Consider the following 23,736-nt stretch of genomic DNA (forward strand, 5'->3'; position numbering starts at 1 on the left):
ACTTCCAAGTCTTCTCCCAGTGGAGTGGTCCAGGACACACCTAATTCCTCCAGTGATGAGTTATGACAACACACGCAAAGTGCTGTCACCAGAGAAGCTCCTTAGAGACTCAGTGCCCACGGACGTCACTGGGAGCTGGTCATGCAGGCAGCCTCTGCCTAGCACATACCAAAATTCCAGACCAAACGGCTTGTACAAATAGTTTAGGCACAGTGAGCTACTTCTGTCACGTGGGGAAAGTTTTATGTCAGTGTTTACCAGCCAAGTTCCCAGAAACCAGCCAAGGGCCAACCTTGCAAGCAGACCTTTCTAATGATAAGCAGTCTCACATCTGTTGTTAACTCTTTTCTTTACAGCAGGAATCCTATTTAGGTATTTTCCTCTAACTGCCAATGCCTTGTAGAATGCCAGGTAATTAGTAGTGATGACAGTGAACTAAGGCAAATCCTCTTAAATTAAAAAAAAAAAAAACTCATAAGAAACTGATCAATGATGTGTACAAAATTTGTCATAGCATTATTTAAGATTAAGCTAAAGACGCTAATTATACAATGGAATATTATGGACCCACTAAAAATCAGGACATGGGAAACATCTGTGGTATATTAAGCAAAAATGTACATTATATAACATGCACAATATGTCAATTATGTTTTATTTATATTTAATACAGTAGTTCCCAAACTTCTTGGTCTCAGAACCCCTTCACAATTAAAGGACCCTAAAGACCTTTTGTTTATGGGCATTATAACCCATTAAATGTTAACATAAAAAACACATTTTATCAAAAATAACTTTATTTTCTAAAACAAAAAATTTAATAGAGTGAAATTTGCTGGCTTAATAAAATGTCTGGCTTAATAATACTGCTGAATTCTCAAATCTGGTTCTGTTATTTCTTACAAGAGTGAAAAAGGGAAATAACCAAATAACATATCAGTATTATTATAAAAACAGTCCTAACTTTATGAACCTCCCGAAAGGGTCTCAGGAATCCTCACGGATCCTTGGACCAAACTTTGAGAACCACTAGTCCAGAAAAATGAAAGAAAATAACCAAAAATGTTAACATTGCTCTAACTGCTAGATGCCATTGATTAGCACTTTAAGATTTCCATGCATTTACATTTTATTAAGACTAATCTACTAATCTTTTTTTTTATGCTATTCTTTTCCACTACTGGTTAAAGGGTCCAGTGCACCTTTATCCGTGTACTTCATTAAACAATGGAGTCTAGGGCTGGACAATTACTCATAACCCTAATATCTGACTGGCAGTATTTCTAAAGCAGCACAAAAAATTCAGTTAGCTAATGTTCTCAATTTCGTCTCCGCTAATATGTCAGCCACGAATAATATCCTTTCAGAGTTAAGAATACATCAAGCATAGATTCCAGACACTCTCTGAGCAGAGCACATGTACTGCTTAAGAAGCTTTCCAACCTGGAAAAATTAGATTAGGAAACTGTTTTAGGAAATGGATGCTGGCCAACTAAGCTGAACATAAAATAATACCATAGCAGGTCCAAGGGCCAAATCTACCAACTTTAATATATAAAACAAGAGAGGCTGCTGGCCAACTTGGCAGAAAATAGGTTTATACTGTAGCCCCTCTTTAGGTACTATATTAAAATTTGGCCTTTATTTATAAAACCTCAGATATTAAAGACTTTTTTCTTTTAGAAATTCAATATGGTAAAAACTTTGCTATGCTACGATTTTATGTGTATGTATTTAGAGCTTGAAGAATCCTAGGTGTAGTGGTTCTCAATGCTGGCTGAGTATCAGAATCACCTGAGGGAACATTTTAAAACTGCTCAGGGAACTTCTAACTACTGGCCTAAAAGTTTGAGGAGGCCCACAAATCCTTTCCTCGAAAATCAACCATAAAGCTGGACAAAAGAGGGGGAAAAAACCCCACCATTTCAGGGCTCTGGAAATCAACCAAAGACATACAGCAAACTGAGAAGTGTTTATTCATGAAAACAGCTGCACTTCGGGTAAGAACAGGGTGGTCTGTGACTTTCTTGCCAGTAGCTGCCCTCTTGCCTCCCCAGCTCCACCATTTCAGACATTCAACAAGGCAGAGACAGGCCTTGACACCAGCAGATTCTCGGAGGGGACTCATTTGATTTGGAGCGTTGCTGGGCAAAGTGCAACCCAGAGGCCAACGCGCAGGGAGGGCCGGCAGCTATGCGAGCCTGAGGATGCAGTTCTGTTCGGGGTGAGCAATGGACTTCGGCATTGCAGACTAGCCAGAGACTTAACAGGGAGTTCCAGAGACTCAGACAGCTACAGGGGCTTGAAAGGCTCTTCACATCTCCCAGGTTGACTGGGAGCTACGAGCATGCACAGCAGAGACCAGATGCCTGGCCGACAGAACCCAAGCCCTCACAAAGAGGAACCGAACGAGGCCAGAGGAGAGGAAAGCCTCAAGTACGACTGCTCCACTGTCCACATGCATCACCAGCAGGGAAGGGAGCCTTACTGCTCCAAGGGCTTAACTACAACCTCTGACCAACCTGTGGCTGAGCACGATGCTGTGCAGACACAGGTGCAACCCCTCGAGGAAACCAGGCTTAAAAATAAGAACAAACCAAAACAAAAGTGTAGGGCATCAGTAGTCACACACTGTGGGAGAGACAGACTCCAGAGATTCAGTCAAGTTCCTAAACAAATGAGCCAACTAAACCACCACCACCACCTTCAAGGGTAAAAAGTAAGAATCTAGAGTTGCATCACTATACTATCTAAAATATATAGTAGTCAACAAAAATTTACAAGACATGCGAAGAAAAAAGAAAGTGTGACCCGTACTCCAGGGGAAAAAAATTTACAAGCAGTCCATGGCAATGTCTCTGAGCGTTCCCAATTGTTGGATTTAGGAGATGAAGATGTCAAAACAGCTGCTATCAAAGAACTAAATAAAACCACATTTGACGAATTAAAGGACACTGTGATGAAACTGATGCAATGAATATAAATTATAAATTTATAAATTATAAGTTTATAAATTATAAAACAAAATGGAAAGTCTGGAGCTGAACAGTAACTAAAATGAAAAATTCACGGTAGGCGCTCAACAGCAGATTTCTGGTGGCAAAAGAAAGGATCAGTGAACTTGAAGTTAGAGGAGTAGAAATTATCCAATCTGAAGAACAGAAAGAAAAAAAGATTGAAGAAAACTGAACAGAGCCTTATAGTATAAGCTATCACCAACTACACCCAGAGGGAGAGGAGAGAGAAAATATGTGGAAAAAATCAATGGCTTTCCACAGACTAGGAATAGAGGGGAACTTCCTCAACTTGAGGAAGAACGTCTACAAAAAATCTACAGCTAACACTGCACTTAACAGTGAGACACTAGATGCTTTCCCACTAAGATCAGGAAAAAGGCAAAGATGTCTGCTCTCACCACTCCTATCCAACATCATACTGAAATAAAACAGGAAAAGGAAATTAAAATTACATATACAGATCGAGAAGAAAGAAAGGAAACTGTCTTTGTTTGCAGATGACAACTGTCTATGTAGAAAATCCCAAAGGTCAATAAAAAAACTCCTGGAACTAATAAGTGGTTACAGAGAGGTTTCATGATACAAGGTTAATATACAGAAACCAACGGCTTTCTTATATACCAGCAACAACTGGAATTTAAAATTGAGAACACAATACATTAGCACTCCCCAAAATAAAATACTTAGGTATAAACCTAACAAAATATGTCCAAGATCTATATACAGAAAACTACAAAACTCTGCTGAAAGAAATCAAAGAAGATCTAAACAGGTATTTCATGATGTCAGTTCCCAACTTACACCATAGGGAAAAAAAAAAAATCAATAAAGCCAAAAGTTAGTTCTTTTCAAAAATCCTCCCAAAGAAAAAAACCCAGGCTCAGGTGGTAATGAATGCATGGTTGGTTCAACATCATAAATCAATTAATATACCATATTAATAGAATAAAGGATTAAAAAACATGATTTTCAATACATGCATTAAAAAGCATTTGACAAAATCCAACTCGTTTATGATTTTAAAAGCTCTATAATTCACATCATATACTCAATCAGAACAAAGCAAGGATGTCCACTCATGTCATTTTTATTTGATGTTACACTGGAGTTTCTAGCCAGTACAATAAAGAAAAAGGAGGGGAGGGGGAGGGGGAGGAAGGGAGGGAGAGGAGGAAAGGGAGAAAGAGAGGAAGATAAAATACATTTTAAAGGTTTCTAAAGGGGTAGAGGGAACAGGTATTATACCAAGAATACAGAACTGAATAGCCACACTGGCTGCTAGAAGACAGTGAAGGCACTTCTTAAAAATTCAGAGGAAACATAATTTTCAACTTAAAATTCTTTACCCAGCTATCAGTGAAGTGTGAAACTAGGATTTTTTTTTTTTGAAGATTTTTTTGATGTGGACCATTTTTAAAGTCTTTATTGAATCTGTTATAATATTGCTTCTGTTTTATGTTTTTTTTTTTTTTTTTTTTATAATTTATTTTTTTTCAATTATTTATTTATTATTTATTTTTTTTTTGGCTGTGTTGGGTCTTCGTTTCTGTGTGAGGGCTTTCTCTAGTTGCAGCGAGCGGGGACCACTCTTCATCGCAGTGCGCGGGCCTCTCACTATCGCGGCCTCTCCTGTTGCAGAGCACAGGCTCCAGACGCGCAGGCTCAGTAGTTGTGGCTCACGGGCCTAGTTGCTCCGCGGCATGTGGGATCTTCCCAGACCAGGGCTCGAACCCGTGTCCCCTGCATTGGCAGGCAGATTCTCAACCACTGCGCCACCAGGGAAGCCCTGTTTTATGTTTTGGTTTTTTGGCCGCAAGGCATGTGGGATCTTAGCTCTCTGACCAGGGATCATACCTGCAGCCCCTGCATTGGAAGGCAAAGTCTTAACCACTGGACTGCCAGAGAAGTCCCAAAACTAGGATTTTAAAATATTCAAACATGTACCTATTCAGGAAGCTGCTGGAGAACATGCAAAGGAAAAAAGCCAAGAAAGAGAAAAACTTGGGATCTAGAAAACACTCCCAAGAGGGAGACAAAGGGAACTCCTGGGATAATGGCAACTGCAGACCCAGAAGACAGCTCTGCAGAGGCCTAGAGTGTGACCAGTCCAGATTGGAGAAGGACATAGAGCTTCAGGAAGGAAACAGCTGGGAAGAAAATAAAACTGATAAGTTATCTGGCGTATGAAAACATTTGGAGAGAATTACTAATAGACATATGGCATACGGAACGAACCGGAATAAAACAGGCATGCAGAAAATCATACCAGAATGAGAACTGTTAATACCAGGGAAACAAAAGGTTGTACAATAAAGGAAAGGTACAAGTACAATACTTGGCTCAAAAGTAAGATGTATTCACTCAATCACAATAATGTAAATATGGAGTCATGATTTAGCTAAAAATTGTGATGTAACTATTATATTGGAAGAATGAGAAGGAAAAAGGGAATAAGAGCTAAATTTTCATCTACGAGAGGAAGCCCATAGATGATGTCTAAAAGTGAAAACAAAATCAAGGAAGAGTAGTATACATACACACATATAATTTATAAGTATGGAAATGCCAAAAAGAACAGCCAAAAGAACTGAATATAGCTCCTTTTGGGACAGGAGACTAGGAGGGTACAAAGAGATGAAGCTGGATGCTATTCTTTCAATAACACCTTTCAGTGTTATCAAAAAACTTTTTCTAACTATGAGCATATTTTACTTTAATAAAAATTTTTACTTAATTTAAAAGCACACAACACATAAACATACAGCAATAATACTGCTTTAATTGAAGGGCCTAGGAAACAGAACTCGAAGATCCACTCTGCTTCATAGGGGGACCAGAAGAAACAAACATGAAAAAGTCATGATGATGGAACTCAGGGGGAACTGAGCGCACTGGGAAGAGGAGAGTAGGTACCAAGATGCCACGCCCTGGAAGACACTGCTAGGAGGCTGAGGGCACTACTGTACTGAGTTCTGAGATCAGGTCATGAGTTGACACACTGGCAGGGAGGTGCCATGAGGGTCAAAGGGACAGCTAGAGATTGTCAGACTGCTGAGTCATTTAAGCCAGAACCTATGGAACAGATAAAGCTGTGGCAAAGAGGATTAGGAGAGGAACATCCGCAAGAGTAAAGAAGGCCAACAATTTTCGGTTAATATTAAGTATTCGGATGGTGATAGCTTAAAAGATGAAGATGAGCTAGATCCTGGAGACCCCTGAGATGTCAGGATGAGAAACTTAAAAACTGTACATAAAATCGGTCTGTCCTCACCTTACACAACCTCTCAGCGTCATTCCATACGACTGACAACTTTCCTCCGTCTGTAAACACTTCCCTCAAGTGATTCTTTGGCATCACAATTCCCTATATTCCTCCTACTTCACGGCTTCTCCGCCTCCACTTGACCTCAATGATAGAGTGTGACAGGGCTCAGCCCTCTAAGTTTCCTCGTCCATTCCCATGACTCTCAGTTTCCTCAATATGCCAACAACATGCACATTTCTACCTCTGGCCTGAGCACCTCGCATTTATCACAGAACTCACGACACCATCTCTACCGTACTCCCGACACCCCCTTCCTCTCACTATGCTTCACCCACAGTGATTCTTCCTTATGCTCTTTCAACATGCCTTTTGAAAGAGCTCACCCTTGACTTTTGTACTTCCTGTTTCTACTTCTGGCCCTACTTCTCTGGCTTCTTTGCCCTACTTCTCTGGCTTCTTATCACTTAGGCCTCCATTCAACTGTCACCTCCTCCGAGACGCCTTCTCTGACTACCTGTATCTAAACAGCCCTCATTCCCCCTTCTGTCACTGGCCATCGCATTAGCGTGTTTTACTGTCAATATTCATTAAATCATCTAGGCTGTTCAGTTGCTCAGCTATTACTGTGTAACACCCCTCCCCACTGAACATCTGGATAAACAGGCTCTATGACAGCAAGGATGTCGCCTACCTTGTTGACCACTATACTGCCAGTGCCTCGTGGCACAGTTCCTTGTACATGCTCAATAAGCATAAGGTGAATGAATAAATTAACTGAGCTGAAGAGAGAAAAAGGAGCAATCTGAAGAAAGCTACTTACAAACCAAAGAGCACCACGGCAATAAAGCACCAATATCCTATCACTGGGGTTAGTACATTTCCTTCAAGATAGAATTCATCACCGAGGAGTGTAAGCACTAAGACTCACGGGGGGGGGGGGGGGGGGGGGTGAGCCTTGTTCAGTTACTCCCCTATAGTTTGCATATTAACTTCTGGCCAGTTTATCAAAAGAACACAAGAGGCATAGTCCACACGCAGGAAGGAACTTCCCTTAAGGAAGCCGACAGGGGGATGTCCTATTTCTACCTTATCTCTTAGTTTTCTGATAAGGAAACCCAAGTTATCTTTACTCTTTCATCCAATCAGGTCAGAAAGGGCAACGCCTATTTCCCTTGAGAAGAGGGTTGATTAACCTTCTAGATCACAATCAACACACTAAAAGGTAACTTCCTTTCATTACTGCTTCAGCAGAAGCTTGCCACCACCTGGGGAAGGATTTCCCCCTCCTCCTTGTTCACACTTCCTTCTTAAGGAATTAATTGCAACACTGGGCTGGTTCCACGTGGTGTTTGATTAGTGCCCTGGATCACACACTCTCAGGTACACAGGCTCATAATGATTCTGATCGCTAAGAGCTTCACTTCCCATCACGAGTAAATCAGTTTCCCTGTTCTGTCCCTACATGGCCAGTCATTTTCTACCATTGTCCTTCCCTTCTTTAATAGGCTGACTACAAACTTACCTTTGCTTAGGGACAGTTCCAGTTTACAACTGTTATCCCAGCCTAACTGTTACTAGTAACAATAATTGTTCTCTAGTGCCCCAGTCTGGACAATAAATTATATGATCACCCTAACTGTTGAGGAAATAAATGATGTCCATTAAAAATATTATCTATAGTCAAACAACTGATATGTGATCCTGGAACAGTCTGACCTTAATGAAAATCAACTAGCAATAAAATTTCTATGACTCAAAACCCAGAACTAAGTGTACTCAAACACTAAAAATGAAGACTACAACGTGCAGGTTGAAGGGACTGATAAAATTAACAATACAGAGGTTTTGATACTGTGTCCTAAACGTTATCTACCATGTATGCAGGGACAAAAGAGTAACGTTGCTCATGCTGTGACCTAAACCCTAAAAGGCAAGCTGCTGAATGAACAACAATGAAAATGTTATATAGCCAGTTTAGAAGAAATTGACCAATCTTGCTAAGAACAGAATGGTGTAAAAAAGTGGCCATAGAGTGACAACTGCGAAAATGATGGAGTAGGGACCTCCAGGATGTGGAGGGACCTCAGAAACACTGAAATGATGTGATTAAAAAAAAAAAAAGACAAGGGACTTCCCTGGTGGCACAGTGGTTAAGAATCCGCCTGCCAATGCAGGGGACACGGGTTTGAGCCCTGGTCCGGGAAGATCCCACATGCCGTGGAGTAACTAAGCCCATGCGCCACAACTACTGAGCCCACGCGCCACAACTACTGAGCCTGCGCTCTAGAGCCCATGAGCCACAACTACTGAAGCCCGCGCGCCTAGAGCTCGTGCTCAGCAACAAAGAGAAGCCCCCGAAATGAGAAGCCCGTGCACCACATCAAAAAGTGGCCCCCGCTCTCTGCAGCTAGAGAAAGCCCGCGTGCAGTAACAAAGATTCAAAGCAGCCAAAAATAAATAAATAAATAAATAAATTTATAAGGGAAAAAAAGACAAGATGTTGTTATATATGTAGAATAATACTTGCATAGTACTGTTGTAACAGAGCACAGTATGATTTATTTAAATGTTTTAAAACACAAAAAATGATACATACATGTACATACATACATACGTACGATTTGTGGATACTTACACACATAAATCAATGTACAAAAAGTGGACCAGAAGAGCACACAGACATGATATGGTTTGCCTCAGTCGAGGTAGGGGGCAGAGATGAAAAATGGGTGAAAGATTTTAGGGAAATCTGCCATGCTTCATTTATTAAAAATGAAAAGACTGGAAGTAAATATGAAAATCTAGGGGGAATACTTCTATATTATTCATTATATTTTTCTGTATACTTTGAAATTTTAAAAAATAGAGTCGGGCAGGGTGGGGACACGGTCTCTGTCCTTTAAGAGGCTCATTGTCTAGACTCAATCCTCGTTCATCTTTGCTGGCTGCCAGCAATCACTGCTTCTTTTTATAAATATTCAGGCTCTCAAAGTGCGCAACTAATGTCTGTCCCCAAACATCAAGCTCTGTAATTTGCAGATCCACCTTTTCGTCCTTAGGGGGAAAAAAAAAACACAAAACAAAAAAACTGTTTGCCTACACTTTGCCTTCAAGCACTTCACCCGATCTTTAAAATTCCTCCATGATCATTAACAGTGAAATGAGAGGCAAAAAGAAAAACAAAAAACAAAAACCCAAACCCAAACCCAAAACAAACAAAGCCAGAAAGCTAAAGTGACTTTTCCAAAAACCAAGCACAAGCTCTAAAAGAACCAAGATCTCTAGGATCTTATTTTTCCCCAATGATAATACTGCCATTATTCCTCAGGAAAAGAAAACTATCAACAGCACCTTAAGAGTTTAATAACCTCTACATTCACCTTGCCTTTCACTTCTAAAAAGGAATCAAGTCCAACTCTGCCAGAGCAAGGCTGGTCATGTGTAATCTCTGGAGTTCTTTCTGGACCTTCCCTATGACTTAATCCAAATATTTAAACATCTGTCAGAAGTCAAAAATTTCACACATTCCATGATACACCTGACCTTCATTATAACTCACTCACTGAAAATGGTTCCAAAGTAACTTAAGTTCCACACCGCAAACCTACATTTTCTAACTACCTATAAATTTTTTTGCCAGCTGCCTTAGGTTTACCTTAATCAACTCTGTTAACAGACCAAAATACGGAAGTCAAGACTATGACATCCTCCTCTGTGATTTACTCAATGTCAAGGTTCTTTCAGTTAGTACACTGACAATAAATAGCCTGCTTTTTAGGTCCATAATAAAAGGAAACATACTAAATTTGATATAGTCATTGATTATGTGCTTTATTTTAATCAAAAGCCTCTAGATTTATGTGTCCTCCTCTGCATCAGAGCAATAAACCTAAACTCTGAAAGTTTAAGATTCTGTGTAATTATATCTGGGAAAAAGAAAAGGTTATATCCACCTTAAACTATGGCAACATGTTCCTAGAAAGACACTTTAATGGTTGTTACTCTGTGACAAAACAAAATCCCACCATCATCACTCAAGTCAACACACATTTCTTCCAGAAATATCAGCAACCAATAACACAGACACTTCAATTTAAAGGGAATTTTGCAACAGATTATTTGCATGACCTAAGTATCCTTTAACTAATGGCAGGGTGAACTGACTTTTTAATCTAAAAACAATCAAACTGAACTGGATTTTTTTTCTCTGAATTTCTTAAAAATGGAAACCTCATACTTAAAAAAAATTGCAAAATAAATGAATAGGGCTAGAACATGATTAAATACTATCAAAGAAAATACTGTTTTAGAAAAAGCATATGAAGAAGCCACATCCGGTGACCAACAAAATGGGACTTCCAGAAGCCCCTCTATGGAAACCCTGTTTTCTACTGCAGTGGGCAGTCTGCTTCAGATAGTCCAAGCCAGGGCATCAGACACACCTGGGCTTAGACCTTGCACTCCATCATTCTCCAGTCAGGTAACAGAGTGGGATGAAGTAATTTACTAATTGCCTTAGTGTCTTCAAACAGGGATTTAATACTGATCTGTTTCCCTAGAGCTGTTGTGAGGACTGAATGAGACCATCAAATCTTTACCATCCCCAAATACCAACCCTATGCTTATCTTCTTTGAAACTACAGGCGTATTTCTCCTGAAACAGCAGCAGTATACAGTAATAACAGAGGTCTAATCAGTCTTATTATCTCTCTGCAAAATTGTTTGCAAACTAATAGAACCTTACCACTGACTGAAAGTGAAATGGGGAAAAATAGGAACAGATAAAAGATTCGGAGGAATGCTGCAGAGTTACAAAAAGAGACAACTTGAGCTAAATTCAAATTAGGAGAGGCAACAAAAAAAAAAAACTTTACAACACAAATCTTGAAGGTCAGGTGTTTAAACTTAACCTCCACTGACTTAATGAAAGAACAACATGGTACCAGGGAAAACTCTATCATGGCTGCAAGGCACCAGACATCCAGTTTAGGGATATTACATTTCCTGGAACATTTATATCCTTTTTCCATAACTCATACACAGGATTTGTGAAGAAATAAAAAAAAAATTTTTTTTTAGTACTTTGAAATAGCAATCAAGGTGCCAACAGAAGTTTCTCTACACTGACGCCTGCCAGTACTAACAAAGAGGTAAATTCAAGTAACATCTGGCCATCTGCCACCATGTGAAGAAAGAGAGAAACCTGTAGGCAAACTTCTCCTATCCCACTTCACATTCTCCTTTAAGTAACAAGTCCCAGGCTGCCCAGTTGCCCTACAAAACTCTAATCATATTGGAATGCCTCTTTAGAGAGCTGGAGCTCATCAACACAGGACAAAGTCTTAGTGATCAATAAAACCTCATAAAGAAAGGAAAGTAGGGTACAGCACCATGATGGGTTAAATTGGAAAAACCAACCAATGACCATTTCTTAAGAACAACAGCAACGCTTATCCATCATGGAGTCTCACAGGCACCAAAATTTTGGTCTCTAATATAATTCCTACTGAAAGGAACTAGGACTTTTAAGGCGTAACTAATTCCACATCTTCTGATGGGGGAAAAAAAATCAGGACGTGTCTGCAAGCATGGAAATAGAATTAAGGAAGCAAGGATGCTTCCAAAGATGTCAGGGAGAGTTCTAAAGAGATAAAGACAACAGCCCTTTTAAAAGGACCTCCTGTAGACAAGTTGTGACAATGTGGACACTGGAAGAAAAAAAAATTATATTAAGTGGATATAAATGTATTTTGTAAATACTACTAAAAAGAGAAAAATATTCGGAAAAAGGTTGGAATGCAAAAACAAGAGGTAAAGTATATGGGTACTTTTTTGTTAATTTAAATAAGTAGAAGACTGTCAATATAATTGAGGGTTTGTTTCCTCTAATAAGCATGTCTCCTTATAAAGTATAGATATCTATGTATACCAAGAAACGGGGGGGGGGGGTAGTTCTGTGCGAGCCCAAGAGTTTTCAAACAAAGTAAGAAGTATTACAAGAATGGGGGGAGGGGGCGATGATCAGAACAACGGTCGTACAAAGAAACTGAGTAAGATGTGACAAAGTGAGAGAGTGGCATGGACATATATACACTACCAAACGTAAAACAGATCGCTAGTGGGAAGCAACTGTATAGCACAGGGAGATCAGCTCGGTGCTTTGTGACCACCTAGAGGGGTGGGATAGGGAGGGAGATGCAAGAGGGAAGAGATATGGGAACATATGTATATGTATAACTGATTCACATTGTTATAAAGCAGAAACTAACACACCATTGTAAAGCAATTATACTCCAATAAAGATGTTAAAAAAAAAAAAAAAAGAGGGCTTCCCTGGTGGCGCAGTGGTTGAGAATCTGCCTGCTAATGCAGGGGACACGGGTTCGAGCCCTGGTCTGGGAAGATCCCACATGCCGCAGAGCAACTAGGCCCGTGAGCCACAACTACTGAGCCTGCGCGTCTGGAGCCTGTGCTCTGCAACAAGAGAGGCCGCGATAGTGAGAGGCCCGCGCACCGCGATGAAGAGTGGCCCCCGCTTGCCACAACTAGAGAAAGCCCTCACACAGCCAAAAATAAATAAATAAATTTAAAAAAAAAAAGTAACAAATGTTCAAGTACAATTGGTGTCTAAAAAAAAAAATCAAAACAAAACAAAAAAGTATTTGTAAAAAAAAAAAAAAAAAAAAGAAAGAAACGAATGATCTATCCTAAAATGATCACAGTCCTAGACTAGATCCCTCATCTCAGAGGAAGAAAACTCTAGGTGGTCTTCTAATGAGACGATGCTAATAAAGCATGCTTAAGTTAATATCTCTACCAGGAGACTGCATGTATGTATACACTGAGATTGAGCAAATAATTACTATATTGGGATACTAACAGCCATGTTTTTTATGGAGACAGGGAAATGTCTAGACTAGACTAGAATGAACACTATAGCACTGGATTAAAATGAGAGGGACCAGTATGAACTCATGGTGTTTTTTTTTAATATATACAGATGGATATAGAAATAGATAACAGATGTGTGTATAAACACACACACTTCCTTGCACTGTCCACTGAGAGGGACAAGAAGTGCTGATACCACACAGGAATTAGTCCATTAAGGCTCCATTCTTCAAGGAGCTAAAGGGTCCTGTTACCTGTGAAGCTATCTGGTCCTGGACATTTGTTCTTTGGGAGTTTTTTTAAATTACTGATTTAATTTCATTACTGGTAATCAGTCTGCTCAGATTTTCTATTTCTTCCTGATTCAGTCTTCGAAGACTGTACATTTCTAGGAATTTATCCATTATTTCTAGGTTGTCCAATTTGTTGATGTACAAATTTTCATAGTAATCTCTTATATTTTGTATTTCTGCGGTATCAGTTGTAACTTCTCTTCCATTTTTCATTTCATTTGTTTGGGCCCTCTCTTATTCTTGATGAGTCTGGCTAAAGGTGTATCAATTTTGTTTATCTTTTCAAAGGACCAGCTCTTATTTTCATTGATCTTTTCCATTGCTTTTTTCATCTCTACTTCATTTATTTCCACTCTTATTATTTCCTCACTTGTACTAACTTTGGGCTTTGTTCCCCTTTTTCTAGTTCCTTTACATGTAAGGTTAGATTGTTTGAGATTTTTATCATTTCCCAAGCTAAGCCTGTATTGCTATATACTTCCCTCTTAGAAGTGCCTTGGCTGCGTCCCATAAATCTTGGAATGCTGTGTTTCTATCTTCATTTGTCTCAAAGTATACTTTTAGTCCCTCTTTTATTTCTTCAATGACCCATTAAATATTTATAGCATGTTGTTTAGACTTCACATATTTGTTTTTTTCCAGTTTTTATTTCTTGTAGTTGATTTCTAGTCTCACATGCAGTGGTCAGAAAAGATGCTTAATATGATTTCAATCTTCCTAAATTTACTGAGACTTTTTTTGTGGCCTAGCATGTGATCTATCCTGCAGCATATTACAAGCACACTTGAACAGAATGTGTATTCTGCTCTTTTGGGGTTGAAAGTCCTATATATATTTATTTAGTCCATCTGGTCTAATGTGCCATTTAATGCCAGTGTTTCCTTATTGATTCTCTGTCTGGATGATCTATCCATTGATGTAAGTGGAGTGTTAAAGTTCCCTACTATTATTGTATTACTGTCAATTTCTCCCTTTATGTCTGTTAATATTTGCTTTATGTATTTAGGTGCTCCTATGTTGGGTACATACATGTTTACAAGTGTTATATCTTCTTGTTGGATTGATCCCTTTATCATTATGTAATGTCCTTCTTTGCTGTAGTTACAGTCTTTGTTTTAAAGTTTATTTTGTCTGATATTTAAGTATGCTTAAATAAAAAGCTGTCCCAGCTTTCTATTTCCATTTACATGGAATACCTTTTTCCATCTCCTCACTTTCAGTCTATGTGTGTCTTTAGATCTAAAGTGAGTCTCTTAATAGGCAGTGTATATATGAGTCTTGCCTTTGTATCTATCCAGCCACCCTATGTCTTTTGATTGGAATGTTTAGTCCATTTACATTTAAAGAAATTACTGACAGGTATGTACTTACTGCCATTTTGTTAATTTTTTTTCCTGGTTATTTTTATTGGTCTTCTCTATTCCTCTCTTCTTCTCTTGCTCTCTTCCCTTCTGATTTGACTACTTTCTTCAATATTATGTTTGTATTCCTTCCTCTTTATTTTTAGTGTCTGTTATCAGGTTTTGGTTTGTAGTTACCATGAGGTTCTTCTATAACAACATATGTATACAGCTACTTATTTTAAGTTGATGGTCATTTAAGTTTGAGCACGTTCTAAAAGCACTACATTTTTATGCCACCCCCTCATTTTATGTTTTTGATGTCATCTTTAACATATTTTTATTTTGTGTATCCCTTAATTAATTATTGTGTGTGTATATGTGTATTTATTCATTTTTATTTATAGTTATATGGTTTTACTAGTTTTGTCTTTTAACCTTCATACTAGGTATACAGGTAGTTGATCCAACTACCCTTACTGTATTTTTGCCTTAGAATATATAAAGAACTCTTACAACTTAATAGTTAAAAAATTCTTTTTAAATAGGCAAAGAACCGGAATAGACATTTTTTCCCAAAGAAGATATACAAATGGCTAATAAGTACCTAAAAAGATGCTTAACATTATTAGAAATACAAATAAAAAGCACAATGATATACTACTTCACTACTACTAGGATGAGTGGAACCAAAAAGCCAGATAACATGTGTCATCAAGAATGCAAAGAAATGGTAACCTTCATACCCTGTTGGAAGAAATGCATAACGGTCCAGCCACTTTGGAAAACAGTCTGGCAGCTCCTCAAATGATTAAATATAGAGTTACCACATGACCTGCCAATTCCACTCCTAGGTAAATAACCAAGAGAAAAGAAAACACATGTCCACACAGAAACATGTACATGAATGTTAGATGTCCCTAAGGACAGGCATCTAAGATTGCTTGCTTGGTGTTGCCCAGTTTCTGGACTGTGCCTGACCAAAATAGGAAGTTCATTAGGAGAACCCTCCCCCCACTCCCCACACACATACAAGTAAGACATGTAATTACCCTTGTCCCACTCTCACACCTGCTTACAACTTTCCCAACCTGTGCTTTCCACACAGTTGGAATTCTGCCTAATTTTTATGTGAGAATCCTGTATACCCTGCAGAAACTTGTACCCTGGCCTGAACTCCAGCTTTCCTGGTTGGGTTCCTGACATCCTCCTCAACTTACGCCAGTCCCATGGACCACTCATGTATTCTTCCAAGTAGTAAATGAAGACCTATAACAAATATGATAGGAACTGTACTGGGATTACCAGCTAAACCCTGGGACAGTCCTGGAATCCTACGTGCCAATCACAATGAGCATCTCATAATTCCAAAGCACGAATGCTCTACACCCTTGCAGAAGTTCATGGATGCACAGCAGCCTCCTCCACCTGACATGCCTACTGTCCCCTATTCTGCCCGGTCTCTGCTCTTCTGGGCAGTAGACCAATAGCTATGAGCATAATCTCTGAACCAGCTTGACTGAGTTTAAACTTCACTCTTCCCCTTAATGTATGATCTTGACAAGTTTCTCTACCACTCTGCCTTGGTTTCCTCATCTATAGAAAGGCGGTAAAATAATACCTCCCGAGGTCATTATGAGGATTAAATGAGACAATATATAACATATAATATGCTTATAACAGCACAACCACAGCACTCTGTTACTGCTTCTATCTTAGTCTATCTGATGGTATCACAGTTTTTTACTTGCATCTTCCCCTACTGGTCCTTGAGCTTCCCAAAGGCGTGAAGTGTCTTCTTCCTTTTCATATTCACAGCATATAACACAGTGCTAGGCACAGGACAGGTACATGAAAGGGACCAATGAATGAATGAAAAATAAAAATTATGAGTCCAGAAACACCAGTGATTACAGAAACCATGCTTTCAATATAAAAAGCAGAGCACGTGGTTTATGAGTATATAAGAATGAAACATCTGAAATGAGGCTGGCTCTGGAAAATCCAGGCTGACTGCCAGAATGATCTAGAAAGAATCCAAATGCTCAGCAGTTAGAGTGGTTACATAAACGATGGCATTAAAGCACAGGGGATTTTACATAAGCACGACAGGAGACCTCTGTTGATACCTGAAAGAGTCCGGACAAAACACTAAGCAGAAAAAACAGAGCAGAAAAGTATGCACAGAAGGATTACAGACTGTTCAAAGAGTGATAATCAAAGAGAAGAGGCTTTTTGTGTGTATCTCTAATACTACATGGTGAAAGGATCTTTATTTTTGGAAATTAATTTTGATTCTAAAGACAACTTAACACACAAAAAAATAATGCTCATAATAGCTTTACATATGAAACAAGATAAAAGGAATGGAGATTCCAAAAGTTTTAATCCTTTAAATAAGACACAGTAAAAAGGGTCAAGTTTCTGTTACTATAACTCTCTGAATAGATAAGTTTCCTGATAAGAAAAAAATCCATATACTCTTCTTAGGGCCAATTCTCTTATTTCCTAAGTAGATTTTAAGGCTAGTCATCTGTTCTGTTCATGTCAGGGACAAGCAATAGTTTGATTAACTACTCAAAGTTCTTCTTAAGTAAGTCTTCTCCTTTTGGTACGATTAAAAAATGAAATCTAAAATGTATATATTTGTCCACAAAGAAGAAAGGTCTTCAGCAAGTATTTCATTCATTTTCCCCAAACAGTTCCTTCCGAAATTAGAGTCCAACTCAGAGAAAAAGAGAAAAACAATACTATACTTGCTCAAAGCACAGAACACGTTTTCCCACTTATATCAACTTATTTCATATATACACATATACTCACACAGACATATACATATCAATACACACACCAGAGAAAAATTAAGTCGTGAACACACCTTTTCAGTTACTTTCATACAAGTCAATAAAATAATGCCAGCAACACCACCTTCCAATAACCAGGTGACAACTACTAGTCTACCTTGACTCTAACAAACCAAATACAATATTCACTTCCATTCTTCTTGCCATCAATATTCCCTAGATTAATATAAGGAAAGGAGACAGCAAAAAAGTAGGAGTAGGAATTTACTGTAAATATTTTCTCTTCAAAAAAAGCAAAGAAATGCATTAGCCCTGAATATACTTCCAATCACTAAACAGACAACCTTCCTTAGAAACACAGTTTGATAGTCTAAACAAAATTAATTTTTAAACTTTTAAAATTTTCACATCAGAATTTCTCCTCACCTACTTCAAAAATACTTTTGCCTAAAGAGCAATCTGTCAACACATGCTGGTTAAATCATTAACTACACAGCACCAAATCATTCGTATAATCAGCATGTAAATTTCATGAAGGCGCCGACTGTTCTTTTAAGTGTTTTATACAACATCCAGTACAAGGAAGCTTATTAAACATTTATGATGTTTAATAATAAAAAATAAAATGCCAAAACAAAAGTCTTTATTACTCAACTTGGCTGCCACTTATAATATAAACCACTGACGAGCATGTGTCTCCAAGTGCAATTACAAGAAATCAAAAACAAAACAAACCCCATTCAAATGAGAAATTCTGTCTCCTCCGTCCAAGAATACTGCTTCATTTTTGTGTCAGAAAGAAACTGGCAGGCCGCCAGCAGATAGCATGCAACATGCAGACTGTAGGGGCATTTAACTCAAGCATCTACGCACCGTTGACAAAGCAAAAAACCTACTACATTCCATGCACATTTTTGGAGATGTTTTCCTTACCTTTCCCATTCTGCCATGTAGTATACCAAGATAAAGTAAGGAACGAAGTGATAAATGCTAAAACAGTGGCTACAGTTCCATTTCGGAGCCTCATCTCATTTCACCATCACACTGGTTCATATGTTTATGATGATAACCAAGATTGTTTTCTTTTTATCCTGAAGTCAGGTGAATCCAGTACTCCTGGCTCTGGGCCAATCAAAACAATCAATAGGAGAGGTTCATTTCAGATGCACGGCAGAAGCAGCCTGGCAGCCACACCATCCACAATTACTATTCAGGACTGTCTGCACGGACTTCATAGGTGGATGCCGCAGGCTTCTTTCTTCCTATTCAGGGGGAAAAGAGAAAGAAAAACTTGCTCAGTGATGCAAAATATTAGTTTCTTCATTTATCAGTCACTGTTATAAACAGATTTTTGGCTGGGCTAAACTGTATCCGTAAAGATTACCCCCATATCCAAATGACATTTAATACACTACAATGATATGGTTCTTCTCCAGGGAAAAAAGCTTCCAACTATACTCCCTCCTCATTGGTTTTGTTTTGCCTGTGGAAACAGAGTTGTGGTTACTTATTTAAAGGGGGAAGTGGTGGGGCTCATTAAATAATAAGCCACAGATTCCAAGCTGAGAACTCTAATGATCACACAATGGTTCCTGAGTAACATAATCTTCACTCTCTGCAATCCTCCTGTTGCACAATAATAGTTAATGTTTTAAATTTTTTAAAGAAAACTGACAGACTACAACCTACGAGGGTCAAAAGCCCTAGGTCCTAGATCCAGCTCCATCACTGCTTGCGTGACTTCAGGCATGTCACTTATCTTGGCTTTGTGGTTCATCCATAAAATGAGAAAACTACCTGCCCTGGCTCCTCCTGTTCTCATAAATAATAAAAAGGTTACAGTTATGACTGCTATTGATCATCATCGTAAAATAAATGTCATTTTTCCAACGATTAACCTACTCCCTGGGTGTAAACTGGGACTATTTCAGCATTTACAAAATGCGGCAATCCAACCAGGATACCATAGGACCCAGGACTAGTCACTTAGCATTGCTTTAACTCAGGAAATCTGGAGATCACCTCCCATCTAGCAAAGCTGTTCAGAAAACAGAATGAAATCATGTCCTGAGAAGTACTTAAGCATAATCACCTAGCACCTAACAGGTTCTCAATAAATGTTAACTGTATTAAAAAATAAAACCAAATCTAAAACCTGCAGCCAGTCACTGGTTCAGGCGGCTCTGTGCACAGCCGGTCTCATTCCCTCAGGGCATATCAGGCACGACAAGATGTGCATTGATTCCTGGTGGCCACAGGGGGACCACGAGATGCACTTGGCAATCCACCAAGTGACACTCCAGTGGGGTGAGTTAATGCACCTCCAAAAAGGCCTGGGAAGCCCAAGGGACAATTCCCTATGGCGAAGAGGGCGGCTGATTAAAGAGGCCATTTGTAGGCAATTCAGAAACTACCATCTCAGCTGGTTTGTAAAAGTGATGTTGCTAGAAATCTCCACTAGTGAAAAAAGATATCACTAGGGCACAGGATTAACAGTAAGAATGATAGACACTACAACTCATTGAGGGTTTCCTATGTGTCCCTCACACGTTCTAAATCTTCACAAACTCCCGTGAGGCAGGCATTGCTGACCCTATTTTACACACAAAAAAATGAACCCAGAGATAGAACCCTAATTTGCATGACTCCAAAGTCCAAGTCCTCATCTCCCACCCTTTGCCTCTCAAACTAGGCCACCTGCACTGGGGCCCCTAGAAGCACCAGGGATATTCCAAGTCTCAGGTTACACTAGAGAATCATCCCCGGGTGTTACCTTTACCCAACAGATTAAGTGTGAACTAAAAAAAAAAATTATACTCTACAACCAGTATGGATCTATTATGGAATAAACTGCAAAATTCACAGGAAATATCAAAGTTTCAACTTAAAACTTGAAACGAATTTCTCACTTCCTGTACCCTGGGCTAGGCCCTCCCCCCGCCCCACTCACACCCAGGCAGCCTGTTAATCCTCCTTGGCCAGCAGCTCTGTGGTATAATATTCTAGAAGCACTGAACTCCCCCCCCCTTACTCTCCGCAAACAAAGAACTCCAAAGATATTCTCACGTTCAAGTTATGATAATTTTCTAAAACCAAAGTTATTCACCTTCTAACATATCCACGTCAACAGTCTTCATAGTGAAATCCTAGAATTTCAACTCATCTCCATAAAGTGCCTAATATACTGTCTTATATCAATAAGCACTCGATAATGAATTCTGATTATAAAAAGAGAAGGGATAACTCAGTGAATTATGTAACTTGGAATTTTAATCCTGTTGTGGCATCATATAAAAATTCATCTAACTTTCTGTTGCTATATCCTTAGCCCTACCTTACTTCAAGAAGGATTCTGTCCTGGTAAAAGAACTAAAAGTATACAGGTGATTAGAGTAGACATTCAGTCAATAATCATGGGGAAGTAGAGAAGCAGAGAATCAGAAAATAAAGGATATTTTGAAACACAGTTTTATTAAATACAAATAAATCCCATAAAATTCAGTATAAATGAGTAGAGCTAAGACAAGTAAAAGTGAATGAACGCTATAATCAAAGTAGACTATAGATATAGTATTGGTAATGGGAAAAACATAAGGAATATTAAATATTGGATCCAGGAAGTAATTAATCTCTGGTTTGAAGAAAATACTTATAATGAACTCTGCCAACAAATAAGACCTGAAATTCTGCAAGAGAAGTACAAGAGCATTTTACTCGGGAAGAATGTCATCATACATTTTTAATTAGGCTTTCCACACTAATGAAGTTGAACTGCACAGAACAAGAGTAAAACCAATGATCCCCACGCTCTCGAAACAGGAGAGGTGAGGCTGGACAGCCAAGAGCCCTTTGGATTGACTGACTACCTAAAGCAAGAGAAGAAGTAACCCATATTTTTCATCAGTGTCCACATTTGTAAAAATTTCAATCTAACACCTTGACAGTCTCTGTGACTATCACTTAACACATCTGAATACTTAACAACAAAAAAGGCAGTGGCTAAAGTTACTTACTGGTCATCTTCTCCATCCTGACAAAGCTGTATGGAACTTTCAACTCTAGATCTCACACTGAAAAATCTGTTTTATTAACAGTCCTTTAAGGGCTGCAGTCCTTTACGTTATTATTAGATACATAACCTTTGTTGGATTTTAAAGTGTTCTCTGAAATAGTCAATAAGTTCTATGGCTGAAAACACTTAACATATGGCTTAATTACCATCCCACAGACAAGACAGAGATGCCTGAAGGAAAGGCACCATCATGAAATCCGTGATGTAAGCCCTACACTTTATACACCGCAATTATGTTAAAATTCATTGGTTTTACCTTTATAAAAGGATTTCTGTTTTTCGTCAATACAGCTTACATAATTTCATCATCCTGTGCGTTTGCAATTTACACGTGTGGGCTAAAGAAACCTTTGTTAGGGTAACCTGTTAATGGAACTTTTTTTTTTAAACATTCAGAAAAAGAAACATAAACCACTAAACGCGTATTATTCACTTGTAAATTTAGGTTCTAAATTCGAACGAACGACGTTGTCATTCTATTTTATCAGAAGTCGTCAGACAGCAAGAGCACAACAGCAAAATATATGGAAAGCACTGAAAACATGAACTGCGCCTGCTTACATTTCGCAAATCGGATTGTAAGCAATGAACGGGCTCCAGAGAAACACACGCTGCGAGAAATAAAAACCGGGCGCGCGAGTGGTCTGACTGCCAGCTCACAAAACACGCCTTCGCGCTGTCACAGGGTACACTCAGTGGAATCACCTGGCCCCAACCCGAGGGTCCCACTTGCAGCTTCCTCGTTAAGGGGGAACTGAGGCCTGGGGATGGGGGTACGCTTGCACAGAGGACCGGCGGGTCTTGACTTTGCAGGAAAATTCGCCAGGACTGTGCACGCCTCGCCGACCCGGCAGCAGCCCCAGCCCCTGCGCCCGGGCCGCCTCGCCCCCGCCGCACCTGCCCCTTGGCCCCGGGACGCCGCCGACTCCGGGACAGGCGTGCGCCCTGGGGCAGCAGGTCCTGCGGGCAACTCTCTCTCCCCCTCTGCATCCCCAAACCCCCACTTTCCTTCACTTTGCCCCAAAGTCGACAAGCCCCGCCGCGCCTAGGAGAGCCGAGAACGCACCAGGCGCCCGGCCGGCCACCCCGAGAGCGCGCAGCACCCCGGGGCTGCGGCGGCGGCGGAGCGGGGCTGACGGCGAACCCAGGGCGGCCCGGCCCGCGCCCCACCCCGAGGCCCGGCCCGCCCGCGCCCCGAGCCGGCCCCGCAGCAACCGGAGGCGCACGAGCTCCCGGCCGGGCCGCGGCGCAGGCTGCTCCGTTACCAGCAGGTGGATCTCCCGCGACCCAGGGCCGCCCCTCAAACCCGCGCCCTCCGCGCAGCCGCCCTGCACACCACCTCGAAGCTGCCCGCGCGCCGCCGTCGCCGTCGCCGTCGCCGCCGCCGACGCGAGCCCCTCACCCGCCGCCGGCGCTTCCAGTCCTGCCGCGGCCGCCGCGGAGGCTGCTGTGGCCGCCGCCGCTGCTGCCGGGCGCCCCGCCTCCCCGCGCGGCTCCGCCCCGCCGCTGGAGCGCTGCGGCTCCCGCGCCCGGCCCCGCCCGCGACCCCGCCAGCCATTGGCCGCCGGTGCTGCGCGCCGTCCACCGGGCGCCCCCGCGCGGCCGAGCCGCCCGCCAGAGGCCCGCCCGGCTGTCATTTAGGGGCGCCGTCTCGCAGCCTGTATCATTCTCGTGAGATCTCCCCCGCTTCATTTACCGTCACCGCGGGGTCTGGAGCGGCGTCTGGGTCTCCGGTCCCGGCCTCTGAGCGCTCGGCGTCGCCCGGCCGCCACATCTGGCTTTAATCCTCCCGGGCGTGTGCGCGGAGGCAGCTCAGGCTGCCAACAAAAGGCCCCGGGGAGCCCCTAGCCTCCGCCTGGGGCGCGACCCGACCACCCGGGGTGCCCCGGCCCCAGCCCCTACCCCCCAGCTGGGGTCCCGTCCCCGCCATCCTGCCAGGGAGGCATTCCCGGTGACAGGTCCCGGGGCGGCTCCCGACCTAATCCAGCAAGAGCTTCCGAGGCCCCGCCCGTCCAGGCACCTCACCGATGTCTCTGGCTCTCGCGACATCCCCA

General features: G+C 40.9%; 1 protein-coding gene across 2 annotated transcripts in view; it reads right to left on the reverse strand.

The window, feature by feature from the left end:
• The window catches only part of MGAT4A (alpha-1,3-mannosyl-glycoprotein 4-beta-N-acetylglucosaminyltransferase A), a 111,291-nt gene extending 88,130 nt beyond the window's left edge, over window positions 1-23,161 (reverse strand). Inside the window, exons 1-2 of one of the 2 annotated variants that reach the window (XM_061210478.1) lie at window positions 23,022-23,161; window positions 18,544-18,872 (exon numbers count right to left, since the gene is read on the reverse strand). In XM_061210478.1, coding sequence (XP_061066461.1) covers window positions 18,544-18,637 — 94 coding nt within the window. In that variant the 5' untranslated portion in view covers window positions 18,638-18,872; window positions 23,022-23,161. The remainder of the gene's footprint in view (window positions 1-18,543; window positions 18,873-23,021) is intronic. The other variant, XM_061210477.1, reaches the window with a different exon arrangement.
• Window positions 23,162-23,736: the final 575 nt, after the last annotated feature.

The sequence above is a fragment of the Eubalaena glacialis genome, chromosome 14 (assembly GCF_028564815.1).
Source record: "Eubalaena glacialis isolate mEubGla1 chromosome 14, mEubGla1.1.hap2.+ XY, whole genome shotgun sequence".
In the NCBI taxonomy this organism is placed as follows: domain Eukaryota; kingdom Metazoa; phylum Chordata; class Mammalia; order Artiodactyla; family Balaenidae; genus Eubalaena; species Eubalaena glacialis.